This window comes from Leiobunum rupestre, chromosome 1 (genome assembly GCF_980474605.1).
Source record: "Leiobunum rupestre chromosome 1, qqLeiRupe1.1.hap1, whole genome shotgun sequence".
Classification (NCBI taxonomy): Eukaryota; Metazoa; Arthropoda; class Arachnida; order Opiliones; family Sclerosomatidae; genus Leiobunum; species Leiobunum rupestre.
The window spans coordinates 22628617-22652134 of NC_143384.1; the positions used below are offsets into that span (position 1 = coordinate 22628617).

The window sequence follows — 23518 nt, forward strand, 5'->3', positions numbered from 1 at the left end:
CGGCTAAATGTAACCCATAGCTTCAGGATGAAACGAGCTAGACCACAGACAGAAAATTATTTCAAGGTCATTAAATAAATTAATATTTTCTAAAAACGCTAGGATAATTATTATATAGTATGTCATATAAAATTACGAAAAAGTTTCATTCTAATTCTATTGAAGTTTAAATGCTCTTTAAATTATAAAACTAGGCCTTAGCAAACAAAGTTTAAATTTCTTAAAAGTAAACAAATTTCCCCGAATAGACGCGAAAATAAACACGGAAGTTGAGGTTACAGCACTCAGATGGCGACTTCGTCGAATTGGCATATGGGGCATAAAGGGCTGGATATAAGCATGAGCTGGTTTAGATTGTTTCAACGCCAGTATTGTTAATTTTAGTTGCAATTAAGTAAATCAAGTCCGATGCCCTATATAGTTTCTCGGGAAGTTCCACGAACTAATTAAAAATGTAACAGTACGAGACGATAACATAAAAAGTAAAACGGAACTGAAACTTGGTTTGCGTGACCTTTGTAGCAAAAACTGGTTCAGTCGTTTCGGTTTTCGAAGCATAAATCAATCCTAGTTCTTATTTTTAGTTAGGGAGGATGAGGGTCTTTTGGTAGGGGGACTGACAAAGAGTTTTTGGGTAAAGTGACCCAATGAAAATTTAGGGGGTCAAAAATGGGAGCTATATAAAGAGCGATTCCGGGTTGAAGCGTCTTTCATATTTTCATCTAGGATTACGGAGTGGATTCTTCACCAAATATAAGTCACCATGTTCAAAAAGCTTGTATTTTTCTCCTTTTTGGTTGGATTTTTAATAGCTGCCACCTATCTAGGCAAGTATTTATTTCTTGCGTGATTGGTAAATTAGTTAAAGGTGATGGTTTAATAAACAGAATATAATGGAAGTATAGGAAATAAATTTATTCGAAAATCGTAAGGCCATTTTGTAGAAGAAAAATTATAATTATATCGATTTTAGTCCATAAACGTTTCAAACAGAAATTCAACTAACGGAATAATAAGATTTTTATTACGGTTTTAATTCTTAAAATAGTATTACGATTTTGAATAATCAACGGAATATTGTTATGGTACAACAGTTTTAAGTATTATTCCCATTTAAAATATAGTAAGAAAAATATTGTGGAATCTTAAAATTAGTAGCGACTAAGTTAATGTAAAATTATAATTTCGCATTTGAAAGAAATGATTTCCCTTGGTACATGCGCCTGTTGAGAGATAATGCTAATTAAACGCAAAATGAATCAGGGAGCAATGGATCATAGACATTTTGTGGGAAATACTGAACAACAAGGACTAAAATATAAGCAACAGATCGACATCTATCGTTTTGCTCTACGACTAAATTCGTTTTAAAATAGCTTAAATTCATCAAAATCTATTTAATTAAATACAAAAGTGTAGAGTTTACTTGCGGGGTAACCTTAAATATCTCTAATTTTCTAATGTCGTTATTAACCTCTTGAGAAAACTTTGTCTAGCCTCTAAAATTTGGTTATGCCTCTCAAATAATAGATTGTCCGAAATATATCTAGCCTATCTATGGATTTGATAAGTTGTACAAAATAATACAGGCTCGTTTCAGTTCCTGAATTTCTCTAGTTAGCGTTCAAACTCTTAATCCATTCCTTTTACTGGTGCAAAATTGCATAACTATATCTCTGGATGTGTGATGGCCAGCCAAAAAATTCGGGGAAGCTAGTTAACAGCATATTGTGCCATTATTATTATTCGCACATGCAGTAATTAGTTCAAGGGTTAATAGTGGCGCATGATCCCGGGGCCGGTACGATTTAACCGCGCCATCTGCAGTCATTGGTAGTTAGCGATTTATTGCTTTAAAAAAATAGGAATGTCCCGGAAACAAGAGAGTTTCAATAATTGTATCGCCGTCTATGGATTAAGTTAATTTTCACAGCCCTGTGAATGCATCGGATAATAATGAAGCTCGATTGATTATAGGTGACAAAAGCTATCGCTACGCCCTCTTTTGGTCGAAAATATATAAGTTGCGTATCAGCAGAAGCTAATAGGTTTGCCAGCCAATAACGCAAAAACGTTTTATGTTATGCAATTATGCGTATTACAGGGTTATTATATTTTTTATGTTTTGAGTTACCTCCATGGTAACACAGAGCAATAATAAAGCCAGATTTAGGGATAGTTATCTAATTTGACAATAGGACACGCTAGATGATAGGCGCTACCTTGTAAGGTAGACTTGTTAGTTAGTTGGTTCCATGTCTCGGTCAACGTTTGCCGTTACGGCTTTTTGTTCTTTTGAAACCCAGCCAATATATCAGAGGCAAGGATCAAATGAAGAGAAAATTACAAGTCCTGCTGCCCTGGCTCTGGGTATTAATACTTCCTATCGAATTGCAGAATCGGTTTTATTGAAGCACGTAGTATTGTAACATTTATTATATTTTTTTTCTCCGGTGATATATTGCACATGAAACAATTTAGATTTCAACGTACATACGCTATTATCAGAAGTTTATTATAAACTTCTGCTATTATCTAATTAGCTGAAATGATAACGAATCACGTTAGTGTCAAAATGGTGAAACCTTGGACAACCGAAAACGACAGGGTAAAAAGGATAGACAAAATGAGGCTTCTTCGATTATAATTGAAGACTTTTAAAAAGCATTTCACGCGCGAAAAATACCCCGTCATGTTATGGGAAAAAAATAAGGTAACTAAGGCTTTTTGTCTAAGACATGTAGAGTTTTCCCATGTGTAGATGTCGCACACAGAGACGTTATTTCAAATTCGATCAATTGTATAGCGACATCTATCGAATTTAAAATAAACACACTTAATTTAAAGGCTATTTAAAGAGTCATATAAAATTGTATAAAAAACATAATGTAAATAGCAATTTATTTAATTTTAACTTTCAAATGTGAAAACATTGTAAAACGTAGCCACTAGATGGCGCATCTGTTAAAAAAAGGAAATTAACTGAACGGTCGTTATACCAAACGCGGTAAATTTAAAAGCCTTCTGATTATTCACATTTCATCGTTTTTAAATTTAAATTAGTTAAATCGCACAACACTATACAGTTTTTTCTCATTGCAGATGCGGCTAGAGGTGAAGAAGTCGACAAACTCGATATTGAGTATGACGATAAAGACGCAAAAGGTACGCATTAGTTGATTGAAACGATTAATAACTAAAGCTAAGACTAATAGTGTACCATATAATTAACAGCGGAATCAGGAGACATAGGAGAAGATAAACAAGTTGTAGGAAACACAATTCGAACCCTTATCCGCCGTTTGCGAGAAATCACAAGACGAGGATTGTTCCAAAACACAATTTTACGAGGGACAATGCAGGTAAGATTATAAGTTGTCTTATTATAACGAAGAACATAAATTGTCTTTTTATATGCGTAAAGAATAATACTAAAAGTAAATATCCCATTCTAGTGTATCCAAACTTGGACCGGATGTACATTAGACTCCGCTATGGGCGCCACGGGTGGCGGCGGTTCCTCAAGTTATTCGGTAGGAAAATGTTTTAACCCATATCACACATTATTTAACGCTTTGCAATCAAATACAACTAAGACTACTGCATTTTGGCTTTGTTTATTGCAGTCCTCCTCAAACGCGCCAAATATTTCGACATGCATCAGGCAAATGTCTGACGTAAGTACAAATTTTCACCATTAGATGGCTATAGTACCGCTATAATAACGTATTTTGATTTTTACAGTGCACCCGAGACGCCGCTAATAATTCCCCCATCGGTACCTTGCTCCAGCCTCTACCACCAGCCACAGGTTCGGGAAGGCGATAAACTAGGCCACAGTTGAGACTTAAACCGGTCCTTTTGATAAGGAATCATAGCCTACGTGATAGCTAGATCCGATTTATTTTGTAATAGTAAGATTTTTGTAAGAGTTGATCTCTTAAATTTTTGTAAAAAAAATAGGTTAACTTATGTTTCTTTCATCACATTGTATTTAAAAAATAAACGCACATAGGTTTTACGTATTTTTATATTTTTTTGTAAATTAAACTGGCAGTCGCACTATTGCATTTAGTTTTCAGTACCGAAATAGATATACAGATGGCGCTAGCTTCGCACTATCATTTTAAAAAGAGAACACATTGACCAGAGCGGATCTTTCAAACAAGGCGTATGCCACTTCCTGGAAATCTGTACAACGATTACAGACTGAAACTGAGTGTTACTATTCTTTAATGCTAAATCTGTAATCAGTTACGTAATAGTTTTTTTAGTACAGTCGAAGCTACAGGCTTATATAACGATTATGGGGAGTAAATTCTTACATAATAAAAACAGCTATACATTTTAAAGAAATTGTATTTAAACCTAGATGGCGTAATTAGAACTCGAACGATAGGGAGGGCTTTGGAACGAAATTAATTGAGAGGCCCGTCAAAGCAATTTATATTAAAACCGTAAAATAACGGGGTTATAAATTGGAGGAAAAATTAAATACCGCCCTCTAGGTTAGGAAGTCGGTAACATGATATAAGAAAACCGTTTACTCCTTAAAACCCAATTATGTCTCGTTTTGAAACATGTCCGAATTATAAGGGGAGTAATTTCGAGACGGAATTTCAAATACTCCTTTTTAATTATAAACACAATTAAAAAAACGTTCAACCAACATGCGGGTAAGCCTTGTTTGTAGTTATAACACGCGTAAATCTTAATTAAATAACAAAACTGAACCCTAGTCCTAACCAAAGATAAAAATACCACAATTTTGTGATTTATTAGCGAGTTGTTGAGTTACTATCCCACCGCCAGAGGGCAGACTGTAAGCGCAGTATTTCGTTCACAGGGGGCGCTGCATTTCCCACGACTATTTTATGATTTGGATAAAAACTCAGAGCGTTCAAACGTATAAAAAGAAGATCGTATCTCGGAAACACAATCCATTATACATTCTCTTAACTCGTTCGAGTGGAATTATAAAATTGATAGGCAAGGGACGACCCCTGGTGAAAGATATTCAAACTAGTCCGAACATTTTCGGTAGAGAGGAGAGTATTATATTTTTATCCAGGGTGTGGCAAAAGAATGGCTATTATTTCCAAGTGGAGGCGTTAGGCCTAAGGCGTTATAATATAAAAGCAAGAAGTTTTCAAGTTTAAGGTTTAAGATTCTATTTAAATCTTAAACAAAGTCAAATTTGAGCATAGATTAAAATAAACGTAATCGTAAGTTTTAGAATTTGATATTTAGTTTTAAAACGCAAAAAGTGGGTAAATTCACGCGCCCTGTTATATTTCAGATTTCTGACGCGATCAGCCGCTACCGTTACCGACATATAGATGTCGTTAGCGACTGAGCTATATTAATTCCCCGACGCTAAGCCTACTCCCACCAAATAAAGAAATCCTTGTAATGACAAATCTTTCCGCGTCTTGCCACTTTTTCCTCGAGCGGAGGGCTACTTGTAAACAATTAGAGCGTGTTGTGCGAGATATCACTCAAAGCCGTAAGGGGATTATTTATGACCCCGCGCATTCGCATCGAGTAACAAGAAGTCGCGTAAACAGAATTACGCCGTTTTTCTCAACAGATGACGCTGTTACCTAAACACGGCGGCTTTTTCACTAAAGTAAATGGAAGCAGACGACGGGACGATATTAGTATTATTTTATAATTATGTTTATTTTAAATTTGGCAGTTAAATATTTAGATATTTAGTGAGAGTCAATTCTAGAATTAGCAGACGACGGAAGTATTTTTTAAACTATTTTATAATTATGTTTATTATAAATTTGGCAGTTTATTTTTTAGTGTAAGCCAATTCTAGAATGAGCAGACAACGGAACGATTTTTAAATTTTTTTTATAATGAGATGATTTTTTTTTCAAAAATAATAAACTTTATTTTGGTGCACATGACAACTAGGTCTTCGCACCATACACACCCTGATACAGATACTCAAAAACAAAAGAAAAAGAAAAAATATATATACAGAAAGATAAAAGTTGGCAGTCCTTTCTACTGTTTTCTTTTTTCCTTTTTTTTCCGTTGTGTTTTTAACAAAAAAAAAAGACTATTTATGTCTGCTTTGTATTCTACTTGCGCTTTAAAAATACTGGCCGCGCGGAAAATAGCACAGATATCAGAAATGATTGCCATGTCTCCGTTTTGGACCGCGGTTTTCACACCTTGTAGATTTGTATCATATCTGCCTGTGTTTAGGGCATGAAAAAGTCTCGGCCTAACTGGTTGACCACGAACACAGGAGAACAGAATATGCTCCACTGCAGTCACCAATTAGATGGCGCCACTAAGTACAATGGGGTTTTCAGCTATTTCCACCAATGGGAAAGCGGGTGAAAGGTCACATTTTTTAATTGGCAATAGAAAAGAAGGGAAAAGTGCCAATAACCTTTCACCCGCTTTCCCATTGGTGGAAATAGCTGAAGGCCACCTAGTACTTAGTGGCGCCATCTAATCGGTGGCTGCTCTTAAACATTTATCATAACTTCGTCAGTTAAATATTTAGTGAGAGCTTAGGTGATAGCCAATTCTAGAATTAGCAGACGACGGAACGATTTTAGAATTATTTTATAATTATATTTATTATAAATTTGGCAGTTAAATATTTAGAGAGAACCATTTATTGAATGACCATCGAGTCAAGGTATTTCGTGTTTCTCAACAGATGACGCTGTTAACTATGGACTATGAAAATTAAATTTATAAGCAGATAACGGGACGATATTATCATAAGTTTATAATTACATTTCACTTCCCTTATCTTGTTAAATTTCTATTGGAGTCATTTTTTAGATCAACCACACATTTATTGATTATTAATTTTTTAAACGCGTATTTTTTATTCACGTTTGGGGTATGACGTCACAACACATAATTTCCATCAGTAATTATTTCGATAAACTGACACACTTATTGATATAATTAATGACTTATGATATTATCAAACGAAATAATTGTATAGGCTTCGAGCTTAGGAAATATAGCGCCATCTGCCTTAATATTCGTCAACTAAATATGTGAAAAAATTGCAGACGACTTTTGAATTTCTTTGTTTTTCGGTTGAACTTTCAGCTGTTGCGCAGAGATAATTTTGATCGAGCAAACAGCTTTCATATATTCAGTTTAAAACTCGGTCGGTAGGCGGCGATAATTATGACCAAAATTTAAACTACGCACGAAGCCTATAAAAAATACGATATTTTGACGTAAAAAAACGCGTCTAATTACCTGTTGAAACAACATTAATTACGACAGTAACGAGTTAATAAAGTCCAGGTTAAAAAAATACATAATTTAGCTGGTCTCTCGGTTCGTCTCTATAACTGCCGCTCCCATCAAAGTGCTAAAATTCTTTTGCCAAAAAACTGCATTTCTTTCCCATGGGTCTCCTAAGAGCGCGAGGGGGGGCGCGGCATTCGATGTGTCGTATCGTAAAGAGCAATTTTTCGATGATCTGGTATCCCCATTCTCATATAACTATTCGCCCTCCCAAATATTCTAGCGCCAATATATAATGAAGAAATATAACACACCATAAAGGCAGGCCCTCGAGAGACGGAACCCACAAACAAGTCGCGGCTCAACGGCAAATATGACGCCTGCTTACGAGATTTTTGAAAAAAAAATCCAGTTTTTTCATTTAGTCTTTCCACCAGAGTTGTTCAAAATGCAAAATGTAAAATGCAAAATAATTTCTCCATAACTCAAAATGCAAAATACAAAATGAATTTTGAAAATTGGTTTTTCTAAAATTATTGCTAAATGTAAAATGGTTTTTGCAGCTCAAAATAAAAAAATTTTCAATGGCGTGCCCCCCCCCCCGAAATAAAATCCTGGCTACGCCACTGCCACTGTTAGATTGTAATAATTATTAATTAATTATTATTATTAATTAGTAATTAATAATAATTAAAAATTAGTAATTAGTAATAATTATTAATTAGTAATTAGTAATAATTATTAATTAGTAATTAATAATAATTACGTAGAGATTTCAAAACCATCCTCGCGGGTAGCGTGGGAAATAACGCGGTGGCACTGTACGAATGTTCGTCTGCGTCTGAGTAAGTGAGTAACTGAGTATCGCCATCTATGATTACTTGCGAGTAAATAGCAGACGCACTTTCTCTACAAGAGCTGCGATGATGGTGCCAGAGTAAAAACATTTTGAAAAAGCATTTCGAAAATGTTTTTCCACAAAATTCAAAATGTAAAATGCAAAATAGTTTACTAGAAACTCAAATAGCCAAATTTAAAATTTAAAATACTTTTTCTAACTCAAAATACAAAATGCGAAATAGTATTTTGCATTTTGCATTTTCAAAATGCATTTTCAACAATCCGGCTTTCCATTTTACTTGGAGCCACAAACCAGTACCATCCTTAAAAAATTAGTGATCTGTGATGGAGACGAAGACGTATTCAGAATTTCATGTGGGGTTTAAACTCTATACCCCCTAAATAACTGCCTCGCGCATAGTTAATAGCGTTTACCCACTTCCTGCCGGAACTCCGAAAACATTTACTCTAAAGTTACCACGTTAACCAAATAATTATAGATAAGATAGTTAGCTTGTTAGAGGAAGATTTGTAGATTTAATTATTGAATTAATTATTTTATTTCAATTATCTATCGCTTTATATAATTTGGCGCTGCGTTTTCATGGGAAAAATCCTCAGGTCACATTTTCGACATTTTAGCAAATACGAAATATTAAAACCTTTTTAAAATATCGCGTACTTGAGCGTAATTTGGTACAGTGGCTGTTATGCCTATTTTCCCCGATAGAGGGATGGGAATACTACAATCGTCTAAACGTAGTTAATCAGCCTAAAAAATACATTAGTTAGTTTAAATACATTAAGTTAATTTCACATTTGTGTACACCAATCAAGATAAAAATCAAGTAGTAACGCCCTCTAGCAGACGATTTTTCTATTCAGAATATTCGCCCTTTAAAGAAAACGCGTTTACCGGGGACGGACAGTACGAAACCATAACCGTCGCGAGCTTCGCAAACGGCCGATAGAAGGCGACACTAGTGTCGCTTTCGGGTGGGAGGTAAAAAAAACCCAAGAGGCGCTAGAAAAGGGCCGACAGGTAAACCTGTAAACGTGAGGAAAAATTCGAGACTGACACGTTTGGGGGATAGAGCGAGACACTCGCTAAAAGCCCATAAGATACTAGACAGATTAAGCCCGCCCTGGAACTCGTACTAGCGGCTAGACGTAGCTTTATCGGGCGCAGACTGTTTCCTCCTTTTCGCGTATTTCGGACGCGAACTTAAGCTATCTATTAAGGCAACTACGGGATCGGACGCGAAATAATAATAACGTGGAAACAACGTCCAATAAACGTTTTAAGTTAGATAGTTAGCCTTCCTCCTGCCACTACGATTTCGGGTGGGTGTAACGAGTACTCTCCCCGAAATGCGCTCAGGGGCGCGTTTTGCAACAACGCGTACCCCCCTGTGGAACGCTAGACCTCTTCTCGTACGCGAGGGAAAAGTCTCTCCCGAAATAAACAAAAACGCGCCGTTTCATTTGTAAGGCGAAGGCAGGACGGTGTGGTAATGAACATACCTGTCCCTCGTTCAAACACTCTTTTTTTCGGGATAGAACACGCCGAAGCAAATTGAATAGTTGTTGCCTTTCTAAAACGGTTCTCTTACACAGTTTTCTAAAGAAGGGGTTGTTAAAAAAGAAACAAGAATTATTTTTTCTCATTTTTAGAACTTTTATTATTTACTGAAAGAGGTGAGTGTTTTTATTATTATTATTTTTAAAGAACGTGATATTTTTGGGATATTTTTTATTTAACAATAAGGCGTTTGTTGGTTTTATTTTCTTATTATTTATCCTGTTTGTTAACTGATAATTTAGATGATTGGTTTTGTCGGTAATTAAAAGTTTCAAATTGATTGGGATGAGGATGAATTGGGATCGTAGGAGGCTGAGTTAGATGTGAAGTTTAATTTTCGAAGATTGGTTTAGGAGTGAAGACGATTTTTGGGAGGATGATTAAGGAGTGAAGACTAATTTTGGGAGTATGGTTTAGGAGTGAAGACTACTTTTGGCAAGATGATTTAGGGGTGAAGACTAATTTTGGTAGGATGATTTAGCAGTGAAGACTAATTTTGGTAGGATGATTTAGGAGTGAAGACTAATTTTGGGAGGCTGGTTTAGGTGTGAAGACAATTTTTAGGATGCTAGTTTAGGAGTGAAGACGATTTTTGGGAGGATGATTTAGGAGTGAAGACTAATTTTGGTAGGATGATTTAGCAGTGAAGACTAATTTTGGTAGGATGATTTAGGAGTGAAGACTAATTTTGGGAGGCTGATTTAGGAGTGAAGATGATTTTTGGGAGGATGATTTAGAAGTGAAGACGATTTTTGGGAGGCTGGTTTAGGTGTGAAGACAATTTCTAGGAGGCTAGTTTAGGAGTGAAGACGATTTTTGTTAGGATGATTTAGCAGTGAAGACTAATTTTGGTAGGAAGATTTAGGAGTGAAGACGATTTTTGGGAGGCTGGTTTAGGTGTGAAGACAATTTTTAGGATGCTAGTTTAGGAGTGAAGACGATTTTTGGGAGGATGATTTAGGAGTTAAGATGATTTTTGGGAGGATGATTTAGAAGTGAAGATGATTTTTGGGAGGCTGGTTTAGGTGTGAAGATAATTTCTAGGAGGCTAGTTTAGGAGTGAAGACGATTTTTGGGAGGCTGGCTTAGGTGTGAAGACGATTTTGGGGAGGATGATTTAGGAGTGAAGACGATTTTTGGGAGGATGATTTAGGAGTGAAGACGATTTTTGGGAGGATGATTTAGGAGTGAAGACGATTTTTGGGAGGATGATTTAGGAGTGAAGACGATTTTTGGGAGGCTGGTTTAGGTGTGAAGGCAATTTCTAGGAGGCTAGTTTAGGAGTGAAGACGATTTTGGGGAGGATGATTTAGAAGTGAAGATGATTTTTGGGAGGCTGGTTTAGGTGTGAAGATAATTTCTAGGAGGCTAGTTTAGGAGTGAAGACGATTTTGGGGAGAATGATTTAGGAGTGAAGACGATTTTTGGGAGGATGATTTAGGAGTGAAGACGATTTTTGGGAGGATGATTTAGGAGTGAAGACGATTTTTGGGAGGATGATTTAGGAGTGAAGACGATTTTTGGGAGGCTGGTTTAGGTGTGAAGGCAATTTCTAGGAGGCTAGTTTAGGAGTGAAGACGATTTTGGGGAGGATGATTTAGGAGTGAAGACGATTTTTGGGAGGATCATTTAGGAGTGAAGACGATTTTTGGGAGGCTGGTTTAGGTGTGAAGGCAATTTCTAGGAGGCTAGTTTAGGAGTGAAGACGATTTTGGGGAGGATGATTTAGGAGTGAAGACGATTTTTGGGAGGATGATTTAGGAGTGAAGACGATTTTTGGGAGGTTGGTTTAGGTGTGAAGGCAATTTCTAGGAGGCTAGTTTAGGAGTGAAGACGATTTTTGGGAGGCTGGCTTAGGTGTGAAGATGATTTTTGGGAGGATGATTTAGGAGTGAAGACAATTTTTAGGAGGCTGGCTTAGGTGTGAAGACAATTTTTAGGAGGCTGGTTTAGGAGTGAAGATGATTTTTGGGTGGCTGGTTTAGGAGTTAAGACTAAATTTGGGAGGCTGGCTTAGGTGGGAAGACTAATTGGGGATCGTAGGAGACTAAGTGGGATTGGGATGAGGGTTAATTGGAGTCGTAGTATGTTGAGTTAGGAACTTAAGATTGCAGATAAAAAATGAGAGTTTTGGGACGATGAAATGGAGATGGAGTTGGAAACTAAATTTAACTTTTTAAATATGATGGTGATAAACCAAGTGCAAAATAAATTTGAATTTAAATACATTATTGTTAAGACCTGGCTTGTAGTGCCGAAATCAATTCAGAAACTGTCTAGTCGAGTTTAAACACATTTTAATTTTTAATTAGAATTTAGTTAAATTTTAACCTTTTAAATAATATTAAAATTTAAATAAATTGAATAACATTATAGAAACTATAATATAGATTTAAACTAATCTTTTAAAATTATAAAATTATGAATTTTGATATGAATCCTATTAAATTAAATTGTTAACCTTTAGAAATACACTTAACTATTTAACTTATAAATATATTTATTCTTAATAATATATTTTTTCTTAATAAAAACTTGCCATGATAATGTACAAAATATGACACTAAATCGAGTGGTCGGTCATTTGGCCAAATCCCGTACAAAATTTGAAAAAAAATCCACAAGTCCAAAATACAAGAATTTTGCTCCCATAGACTTTGTATGACAAATCCACAACAAAAAACCTGGATTTTTAAAAAAATCCAAAATTCCGTACACAAAATAGGCAAATGTCCGACCCTCGCACTAAATTTAAAGCGTAAATTATATAAATTATCCGGCTGGATAATATTAATTTCAGAACTTACGATATCTCTAAATATAAATAGCGCGAAAAACCGTACCAAAAGTACACGAGTAAAAAGCAATTTAATTTCTTTCTCTAGTAGACGAGAGGAAAAAAGAGTCAGACGGTGCGACGACAACAAAGCGAGCCTCATCCCCGGCGTCCAGTCATCCTTCTAATAATAGAGGAAACCGTCTAAAATTGACCTCATTAAAATGAAAAAAATCCATTGAGAGAAACATTTCCCAATTAGAGAGTGTGGGCCACGTGGCCAAGGAGACCCGCTGGGGCCCCCCGAAGCAGCCCCGGTGCTCCCAAAAAAAAAGCCCGGTGCCCCTTCATCCTAAGTACGAACGGGGACCTTTCGGGCGAAAAAAGAGGGAAAGTCATCAAATTGCGCCCTCCCCGCGAAAGGCATATTCTCAGGGAAGGAGAGCTTCAGTCATCAGGCGCGGGAAACCCCTCCGCGAAATCTCTTTTTCGGCGAAGTCTCAGAGTGGCTAAATCGATTCGCGCGATCTCCTGCGTCCCATTATTCGACGCGATGTCCAGTCGACGCGGACGGATTCCTCTCAGAGTCGCGACTAGAGGAGAGTGACTGCCGCCGATAGATGGCGTTGACGGGACGCTCTCTGAGTCGGCGCCGTGACGCGGCGAATGGGCTCCAAACACCGGTTGCTCGCTAGCTTCGAGCCGCGAATGTTTAACGACAACGTTTTAGAAGGGTACCGCGCGCACCTTCGCGTCCGCTCAAATCTTGAGATACTTTTTCGTCCGCTCTCACCCCTCTGACGCTCTCAACGCGTTCCAGCGCCCGATAAAAGGACCAAGTGCGAGGGCGTACCGCGGGGGGAATGACATCAAGGTAGGTGGGGTTAACTCGCCAAGCCCCCCCCCTCCTCCCCCGGCTCACACCGCTCGCCCCCCCCCCGTCCCCGATTGAACTGAGGAAAAGAAAGCAAACCCCCTTTTCGGCGAAGGACCCCGCACCAGCGACGGTTCCGTTGTCGCACATCGTTCGAGGACCGTCTGAGTAGCAGTCGCGTCCCCAGCTTGCCGCGAGACGATGGTCGCCGACACGACGTCCCGCTTCGTTCTGCGAGCCTTACCGTTCCTGCTGATGGTCAGCGGAGTCCGGCCCAGTTTCTTGAACATGTTCTCCTCGCAACAGAACCCGCCGGACCCGTGCTACGACGAAATGGGCAACCCGAAACGCTGCATTCCCGATTTCGTCAACGCCGCTTTCGGCAAAGAGGTCAAAGTGTCCAGCGAATGCGGGCTGACCCCGACCCGCTACTGCACCATGGTCGTCGACGAAAAGGGAGAAGCCAGTCGCAACTGCCAGATCTGCGACGCCAGTCATCCCAAACGCAAACACCCGGCCAGTTACCTCACCGACTTGAACAACCCCAACAACGTCACGTGCTGGGTTTCCGAACCCTTCTTCAACCCGGTGACGCAATTCACGGCGTCCCCCGTCAGAGACACCACCGTCTCCAACACGCTCAGCTCCCCGGCGCCGACGCTCATCCCGGCCACGTCCCCCACCACCACGTCCACTTCGAACGTCTCTCTGGTACTGAGTCTGGGCAAGAAATACGAGTTGACCTACGTCAGTTTGCAATTCTGCAACCGGAAACCGGATTCGATGGCCGTCTACAAGAGTACCGACAACGGCAAGACCTGGCAACCGTTTCAATACTATTCCAGTCAATGTCGCAAAATGTACGGCAAACCCAACAAGGCGCCCATTTCCAAATCGAACGAGCAAGAAGCCCTCTGTTCGGACCCGACCCCGACCACTAACTCGGCCGCCCCGGAAGCGATGCAAGGGGGCCGGGTAGCCTTCAGCACTCTGGAAGGACGCCCGTCGGCCTACGACTTCGACAACAGCCCCGTGCTGCAGGACTGGGTCACGGCCACCGACATCAAGGTCGTCTTCAATCGCCTGAACGGCTGGGCGCCCGAACCGAGCGACAACGATTCGGTGATGGTCGCGGAAGCCAAGGACAGTTTCTTTTACTCGGTCTCGGACTTTGCCGTTGGCGGGCGTTGCAAATGCAACGGACACGCCAGCAGATGCATCCACGGTCGCGACGGCACCGGCGCTCTGGCCTGCGACTGCAAGCACAACACCGCCGGAAGAGACTGCGAACGCTGCAAGCCTTTCCACTTCGACCGACCCTGGGGCAGAGCCACGGCACACGACGCTCACGACTGCATTGGTAAGTCTCTCTCGTTTCTTAGCCTCATACTTAAAGCGGCTCAGACGCCTTTCTGATTTCCGACTCTCGGTGTAGCCCGATTTGGGACATGTAAGAGTATTACTTTTAGCAAAAGTATATAATATAGAACTTAACCTTTCTATCCGCATTCGGCTAATGCTATAGCTTGCAACATGTATTTTTTATCGAATTCTTGTGGTAGCCCGATTTGGGACATATTGCTATAAAAGACAGGGTTCGTACACGACCTGGAAAAGTCAGGGATTTGAAAATGATTCCAAAAGGTCAGGGAATTTAAAATGTTTCCAAAAGGTCAGGGAATTTGAAAACGATTCCAAAAGATCAGGGAAAAGTCAAGGAATTTGAAAATGGTCCAAAAAAGTAATATAATTTTAAAATGACCTAAAAAAATCAGGCAAATAAATTTTTGAAAGATGTATTAAACATACAAAATAAATATTTTTCAAGAGTTTACCTCAAACCATTCATTTATTCTACAAAAATGATTAGAAAAAATTTGGTCAGGAAAAACCTAAAAAATGTCAGGGAAATTATGTCCCGAATTTTGGTACGAACCCTGATATAAGTATTACTTTTACCAGAAGTTTATAAAATATATATTAAAGAGAAGTATTTATACTCCTATTCTACTAATGCTATTATTTTGAAACATATTTTCTATACTGATACCCCAAAATACCTTTTGGAGCAAAAACTAGAGTCTGTTTAAAACATTGCATCGAAAAAGTAAGTAAATGTCACAATGCAATGTAAATTTGACGGTGGAGTTTGGTGCCCATTGATAGCTGCCTCTAACCTGCAAAGGTACATGTTTCATTTTTAAGTCCTAAATGGATACTTCTCTTAAATATAAGTTATTTACTTCTGGTAATTGTTAAGCAATTATTATATAATAATGTCGTACCAATAATAAGATTCAGCAATTCGAATTCAGTTTCTGTTCTAAGATACTCAATGCATCCCGATAATTATTCGTATAAAAGCATTCAATAAAAAATAAGATTATAGAAATCTTGATATCTGGTCGAAAGTCACTTCTAAAATCTCGAAAAAAGTTTAAGAAAAGGAAAACAGAACTAAAATCTAACTTCAAAATCTCAAAATCAGTTCTGAAATCTCGAAATAGGCGTAAGAAAAGGAAAACAGAGATAAAATCAAACTTCAAAATCTCAAAATCAGTTCTGAAATCTCGAAATAGGCGTAAGAAAAGGAAAACAGATCTAAAATCAAAATTCAAAATCTCAAAATCAGTTCTGAAATCAAAATAAGTTTAAGGATTACAGAACTAAGATCTAACTTCAAAATCTGAAAATCAGTTCTGAAATCTCGAAATAAACGTAAGAAAAGGAAAACAGATAAAATCAAACTTCAAAATCTGAAAATCAGTTCTGAAATCTCGAAATAAACGTAAGAAAAGGAAAACAGAGATAAAATCAAACTTCAAAATCTCAAAATCAGTTCTGAAATCTCGAAATAAGCGTAAGAAAATGAAAACAGATCTAAAATCTCGAAATAAGCGTAAGAAAAAAAAAAACAGATCTAAAATCAAACTTCAAAACCTCAACAAATTGATACAGCGCTCTGTTACAAATTGGATCCACTCTAAATTCCGACCGAGAATCCCCGTGTTGAAGAAATATTAATATGTACTAAGAATGCAACTCAAAGCAACATGACTGCGCAAATTGAATCAAATCAAAACCATAGAAGGAGATTATTATTATTAGCTGATTTAAAGCGCTCCAGTTCTGTTTCTACAACTAAACACATTGGTACAACGTAAAAACCAAAATGGTAGCAAATTTAAATTTAAAATGAAATTTAAGCAACAATAATACTATACAATAATTATAGGAACAAATTTATTTTTTGCGGTAAAAATAGGGTAAAATAGGTTTAAAAAATAATAACCAAACACGGAAGCAGTTCCAAAAACAATATATACTTATTTGAATCAAATTATACCAAAAAACTACTTTAATGATCACAATTACGAACTCACCTTTGAGCAGAAACATTAAAATAGGTTGATGATGCTTTTTCCCTGAATTTATTTAAAATGAGGTACTTCAGTGAGCAAATACGGGGTTTTAAGAGTGTTAAGGGACCTTGAATTAATATAGGGATATTTTCAGGTATTGTATTCTAGGATGCGGAATAACCCTGCAATTAACAGAATATAGACCGTGAGGTCTAATAAACAAACCCAAACATCATGTAACACGAATTAAACCTTCCCAACCACACCCAAACGAATAAAGAACCACTATTTATACGTTTTAGAACACGATATATCAAAATTCAACAAAAAAATCCGATATTAAACTTAGCGAAAAAAAGTTTGGTAAAAGCGGTGAAACTGATAAGAAAGTTGTAGTCAATCAAAAAGACGAAATTCCAGTAACGCCGAGAAAAGAAGCGCTGAGGAAGGCGGGGGTTCGTACGCCTCGGAATCGCGACGGTACCCTAGCACCTTTACCGCGAAAAATCTGCCACCCGAAGCGACAGAAACAAGTTGGCAAGCTTGCCAAAATATACCTCTCCTAGGAAGAGTTTTTAATTTTCAGTGAAGCGTAACTGTATCCGTGGTTCTGCGGTAGAATGCTCACCTGACGTGAAGGAGGGCTCGGGTTCGAATCTCGCCCGGTACTAACGAAAATTAAAAATATTTATACTACACCCAATGACAACAAAAAACGGGCCCTTTTGGAAAAACTTTTTCCCTAATTCTAAGAAACTGCGTACGCAGCGGTTACCCTTTGCCCCGAAAATGCGAACGCGTTCGCAGGCCTGACAGACAGACCCACAGACAGACAGATACGGTGGTTGTATAACCCCTCCTAGGGTACAAAGTCCCCTCGGAGAGGTAAAAATAAAGTAAAAGTCGAAATATTTGACACAATTTAATGGCGATTGATAAGGGGCAGCCAGAAAATGATAAGAGAGCGCTCCCTCTGGTGACGAGAGGAAGAAATAGCCAATTTAAAATTTACCATCGCCGCTGTTAAATCAAACGGCAAACCGAAAACGATACAATGTTCTCTTATTTCAGAGCCTTTATACGAGAAAAAAATATTTAAAGATACATTTCGTTTCATTTAAATTTCAGGCGTATTTTTATCCTGTATAAAAACATATATTTTAATATATTCAAATTAAATAAAAAAACTCGACTTTCTCGAAACGAAATTTTATTACATATTCCCCGATTTAAAATATGAACAATATTTTGCGCTATTTTCAAAGTAGATTTATGTTGATTCTATATAGGCTAAGCCCGCGTTAGAAATCGCGTACGGGGAACGTCTAGGGTACGCAGTCAGTGATAAACAAAGCTACCCGTTAATGCTCTTCCTAAGTGTTTTCTAAAGTGGGTTTAAACTTCTAATTTGCTGAAAAATAATTTGAAATATTAAGAATTTTTTTTCCAAATAATGTTTTTAAATTTATTTAATACGAAACAAATTTGTATTCATTTGAAATATAAAAAAATTGGGAACAACCTTAACTTTAATTATAGAGGCAATTAAATTAAATTTATTTTACATTTAAATATTAAATTTAATTTCTTCACAATAAATATGCATTCAAACCAAAACCATTTTATTTATTAAAGCTTCGTTTACATTTAAATCCTTTAAAAGGTCTCTTTAAAAAATGTGAAAAACACAAAATAACTTTTAGAGAGAAAATAAATTGAATTAAAATTAAAATTTCATTTAAATTTAAATTTCATTTAAATTTAAATTTCATTTAAATTAAAATTTTAATTTTAATTGAATGTGTTTTTTTAAGGTCCCAGAATGTTTCTTGTTAAGAAATTAAATTTTTAAAGAGACGTTTTAAGAGATTTAATTGTAAATTAGTTTAATTTATTGTCGCTATAAACGTTATTGAGTTTGAATATTTGTTAAGATCCAAAAAAGATTGTTTTTATGAAATACATTTTTTTTAAAGAAAAGTTTAAAGTATTTAAATGTATATGAATTTACATTAAAATTAGAATTTCATTTACATTTAAATTAAAATTTCATTTACATTAAAATTAAAATTTCATTTACATTTAAATTAGAATTTCATTTACATTTAAATTAGAATTTAATTTACATTTAAATTAGAATTTCATTTACATTTAAATTAGAATTTCATTTACATTTAAATTAGAATTTCATTTACATTTAAATTAAAATTTCACTAACATTAAAATTAAAATTTCATTTACATTTAGTTTAAAATTTCATTTACATTTAAATTAGAATTTCATTTACATTTAATTTAAAATTTCATTTACATTTAAATTAAAATTTCATTTACATTTAAATTAAAATTTCATTTACATTTAAATTAGAATTTCATTTACATTTAAATTAAAATTTCATTTACATTTAAATTAAAATTTCATTTACATTTAAATTAGAATTTCATTTACATTTAAATTAAAATTTCATTTACATTTAAATTAGAATTTCATTTACATTTAAAAGAAACATTTTGGGACCTCAAAAAACACATTCAATTAACGTTAATAGCGTCATTAAATTAAAAACTCATTAACATTTAAATCCTTTAAATCGTGTCTTAAAAAATGTCTTAACAACAAAAATGTCGGAACCGAATAAACACGTTGAAACACAATAAATTAAATTTTCATCACAGAAAAAAGGCACCGAGCGTAGTGTCTGAAAATCGTCGGGAAATGTCTGGCGGCGAAAGTAATAAGCATCTCGGCGAGAGCACGCACGGAGCGTTTTAATATGTCTATTAGCGGAGGCAAGAGGTTCAAAGGAGAGGCTTATTACATAACTGGATTGGCGCGAGGAATGCCAAGGCTTGAGAAGCGGGCTGATTAATACGCGCTAAAAAGCGGATAAAAGCACCCGCAACTCTTCTTTTAAAAAGAGCTCGGATTTCGATTGTCACCCTATACCCGGGATGACTGTTAGTGGGTGATTTTCACGTGGGTTTAAACACCGTATCAAGATGGTACGAATGGCTATTTGGGGTAACAGTGGTTATTTTACAAGTAACGCTCATATCAAATGCATGCCCGAAACGACAGCTTAAATATTTAAATTGAGGAACTTCCAACTGAAAATATTTAAATTGAGGAACTTCAACTGAAAATAGCTTCATTTTGAAATTACTTGTCAGAAAATAGCTTCATTTTTGAAAGTACGTGTCAGAAAATAGCTTCATTTTGATACTATACGTGTCAGAAAATAGCTTCATTTTGATACTACGTGTCAGAAAATAGCTTCATTTTGATACTACGTGTCTAAAAATAGCACCATTTTGAAACTCCACGTCTTAAAATGGCCACATTGTAGGACTTCGCGTCCAAAAATAGCTCAATTTAGCAGGCTGGCACTTGAAATTAGCTCCATTTCGAAACTTCGCGTCTGAAAATAGCCCTATTTTGTAGCACAGCTTCAAAATAGCTCCAATTTCTATCCAGGCACACGGTCTCAAAATAGTTTCAGTTTTTAGAAAATAAAATTTGCCACAGCACTTAAAAATAGCTTCTATGTTCCCGTACCACATGGTCGGAAAATACTCAAAATAGCTGCAATTTGTAGCCGCATGATCTGAAAATAGCTTCAATTTGTAGCCGCATGATCTCTAAATAGCTTCAATTTGTAACCACACACATCCTGAAAATTCCTTCAAATTTTTCACCACACTTTCGGTAAATAACCCAATTTAGACATTGAACAGCTAATATAAACTAAAGTCACTAAACCAATATTCCTTTGAGCTACAAGTGACGATAAACTAACCCACACAGACAATCAGACCCGCAGAAACCTACCCAAAATAGCCAACCTTTGGTTACCCACCCAAAAAACAAATTGCTGGCCGATAGGGCAACGGAATCAAATCGCGCAAGAACCCTATTGTATCCGCGAATAGGTTTCCGTCATCGGAGGGTCCGGTGTCTTTGGTTACTAATAATAGCGCGACTACGGCTATGGAGAATGTGGAGGTCAACCAATCAGCCGTCCCCGCAATTCGCGAGTAACGCGATACCGCGCTGACTGTACCTTGGAAAAACAAAGCCGAGGCTTAGGAGAGAGAGCTCCTTCCCGCCTTCCGCAACGCCACCCCGCTAAGCCAAGGCCTCGCCATATTCTTTTTAAAGCGCATTAGAGCCAAGAGAAAAATACGTAACATTTGATCAGGTTTCGTGGGGCCCCTTTTGCAATCTCCAGTTTCTATTTTCTAATAGAGAATAACGACTCGATTCGATTCAATGAAGTCTTAAAAATATCGCGTTACTAAGCGACGGGCTACATTTCACTACTTTATCAAAAAGTTTCCACCTCTGACAGTGCTACCTGAATCTTAGGAAATTTATTTGGACTTTTCCGGCAGTCCTGCGCTTGGTATTCTAATCACGCTTCATTACTTTATCGAAAGGCTGCAACTATCTCTGTCTGACAGTGCTAGCTGCTTCTTAGGAAATTTATTTTCACTTTTCCGGCAGTCCTGCGCTTGGTATTCTAATCACGCTTCACTACTTTACCGAAAGGCTGCAACTATCTCTGTCTGACAGTGCTAGCTGCTTCTTGGGAAATTTATTTTCACTTTTCCGGCAGTACTGCGCTTGGTATTCTAATCACGCTTCACTACTTTATCGAAAGGCTGCAACTATCTCTGTCTGACAGTGCTAACTGCTTCTTAGGAAATTTATTTTCACTTTTCCGGCAGTACTGCGCTTGGTATTCTAATCACGCTTCACTACTTTACCGAAAGGCTGCAACTATCTCTGTCTGACAGTGTTAGCTGCTTCTTAGGAAATTTATTTTCACTTTTCCGGCAGTACTGCGCTTGGTATTCTAATCACGCTTCACTACTTTACCGAAAGGCTGCAACTATCTCTGTCTGACAGTGCTAGCTGCTTCTTAGGAAATTTATTTTGACTTTTCCGGCAGTCCTGCGCTTGGTATTCTAATCACGCTTCACTACTTTATCGAAAGGCTGCAACTATCTCTGTCTGACAGTGTTAGCTGCTTCTTAGGAAATTTATTTTCACTTTTCCGGCAGAACTGCGCTTGGTATTCTAATCACGCTTCACTACTTTATCGAAAGGCTGCAACTATCTCTGTCTGACAGTGCTAACTGCTTCTTAGGAAATTTATTTGGATTAATTTTTAGACAAACCGAATTTTTCGAGTTAACTGGTTTGGGAAATAAGGCAGCGAAACGTTAACACGTCAATTTTAAATAATTGTTAGACAAACCGAAGTTTTCGAGTTACCTGGTTTGGGAAATAAGGCAGCGAAACGTTAACACGTCAATTTTAAATAATTGTTAGACAAACCGAAGTTTTCGAGTTACCTGGTTTGGGAAATAAGGCAGCGAAACGTGAACACGTCAATTTTAAATAATTGTTAGAGAAAACGAATATTTCGAGTTACCTGGTTTTGGCAATAAGATATCGAAATGCCAACGACTTAGATGGCGCCTGTATCAATTGGAACGAAATTCAAATATGACAATAGTGCGTACGCGGGTTGCGGGGTCCCGCGAATTGACCAGAAATCTCACTTAAAAGTAAAATTTCTTAATGCAACCGAAAATTGAGTTCAGAAATGATCAGTTCTACCTAAAATTATAATATTCAACCAAGTCAGTCTAAATTTTAAAAAAGTGTGTAAATTTTCAGGCGAAAATCGCCAAAAAGCACCCAAATGGGCAAATGCCCCACTTCCGGGGGCCCGATCTCACAAATGTTAACAATGTCGACGAGGGCATGATATTTCCAATTGATTGACGTATCATGTGCCTTTGTACCTCTAACGTACCCTAGGATTGTGTGTAAAAACCGTTATCTTAAGACATTAAACTCCCAAAAATCGGTACTTAAGTTAATTTATCTCGTTGAAATGGTGGGTTTATGGAATGGAATTTAATGTAAGTCCAGTCGGATGTTTCAGCTGGTAACAGCTGTTTTCAAGACTTAAAGATGTTTTTAAAGTCAAGGACTACAATTTTATCTTTTAGTCAAGGTTTAGAATGTCATTGATTTTTATAAAACCTAAGTCTATACTGAAATTCAACGATTTTTGGAAAACAAAGTCCAGAATTCCCACACCTAGAATTTGAAATATGTTTAAAGGGCAAAGGTGTAGTATTTGAAATATGTTTAAAGGGCAAAGGTCTAGTATTTGAAATATGTTTAAAGGGCAAAGGTCTAGTATTTGAAATATGTTTAAAGGGCAAAGGTCTAGTATTTGAAATATGTTTAAAGGGCAAAGGTCTAGTATTTGAAATATGTTTAAAGGGCAAAGGTCTAGTATTTGAAATATGTTTAAAGGGCAAAGGTCTAGTATTTGAAATATGTTTAAAGGGCAAAGGTCTAGTATTTGAAATATGTTTAAAGGGCAAAGGTCTAGTATTTGAAATATGTTTAAATGGCAAAGGTCTAGTATTTGAAATATGTTTAAAGGGCAAAGGTCTAGTATTTGAAATATGTTTAAAGGGCAAAGGTCTAGTATTTGAAATATGTTTAAAGGGCAAAGGTCTAGTATTTGAAATATGTTTAAAGGGCAAAGGTCTAGTATTTGAAATATGATTAAAGGGCAAAGGTCTAGTATTTGAAATATGTTCAAAGGGCAAAGGTCTAGTATTTGAAATATGTTTAAAGGGCAAAGGTCTAGTATTTGAAATATGTTTAAATGGCAAAGGTCTAGTATTTGAAATATGTTTAATGGTCCAAAATCTAGAATTTGAAATATGTTTAATGGTCCAAAATCTAGAATTTGAAATATTTTTGAAAGCCAAGACCCAGAATTTGAAAGTGGAATACCATGCAACAGAATA

General features: G+C 36.8%; 2 protein-coding genes across 3 annotated transcripts in view; both read left to right on the forward strand.

The window, feature by feature from the left end:
* The first annotated feature begins 703 nt into the window (after positions 1–703).
* Positions 704–3974, forward strand: LOC149961368 (uncharacterized). The gene is made up of 6 exons (XM_090170603.1): positions 704–827; positions 3103–3165; positions 3235–3362; positions 3456–3533; positions 3627–3677; positions 3745–3974. Exons 1-6 carry the CDS (start codon positions 764–766, stop codon positions 3826–3828), a joined length of 468 nt encoding a protein of 155 aa, XP_090026729.1. The 5' UTR covers positions 704–763; the 3' UTR covers positions 3829–3974.
* A 5723-nt stretch (positions 3975–9697) lies between these two features.
* The window catches only part of LOC149961369 (netrin-1-like), an 82991-nt gene continuing 69170 nt past the window's right edge, over positions 9698–23518 (forward strand). For both annotated transcript variants that reach the window (XM_090176848.1, XM_090176849.1), the window contains exons 1-2: positions 9698–9780; positions 12550–14674. In XM_090176848.1, coding sequence (XP_090032974.1) covers positions 13516–14674 — 1159 coding nt within the window. In that variant the 5' untranslated portion in view covers positions 9698–9780; positions 12550–13515. The remainder of the gene's footprint in view (positions 9781–12549; positions 14675–23518) is intronic.

Excerpts from the sequence above, each read along its gene's own strand:
- LOC149961368 (XM_090170603.1), top strand. The coding sequence starts at position 764 with ATGTTCAAAAAGCTTGTATTTTTCTCCTTTTTGGTTGGATTTTTAATA. Across the intron at positions 3,363-3,455 it reads TTTTACGAGGGACAATGCAG|TGTATCCAAACTTGGACCGG; the intron begins GTAAGATTATAA and ends ATCCCATTCTAG. Across the intron at positions 3,534-3,626 it reads GCGGTTCCTCAAGTTATTCG|TCCTCCTCAAACGCGCCAAA; the intron begins GTAGGAAAATGT and ends TGTTTATTGCAG.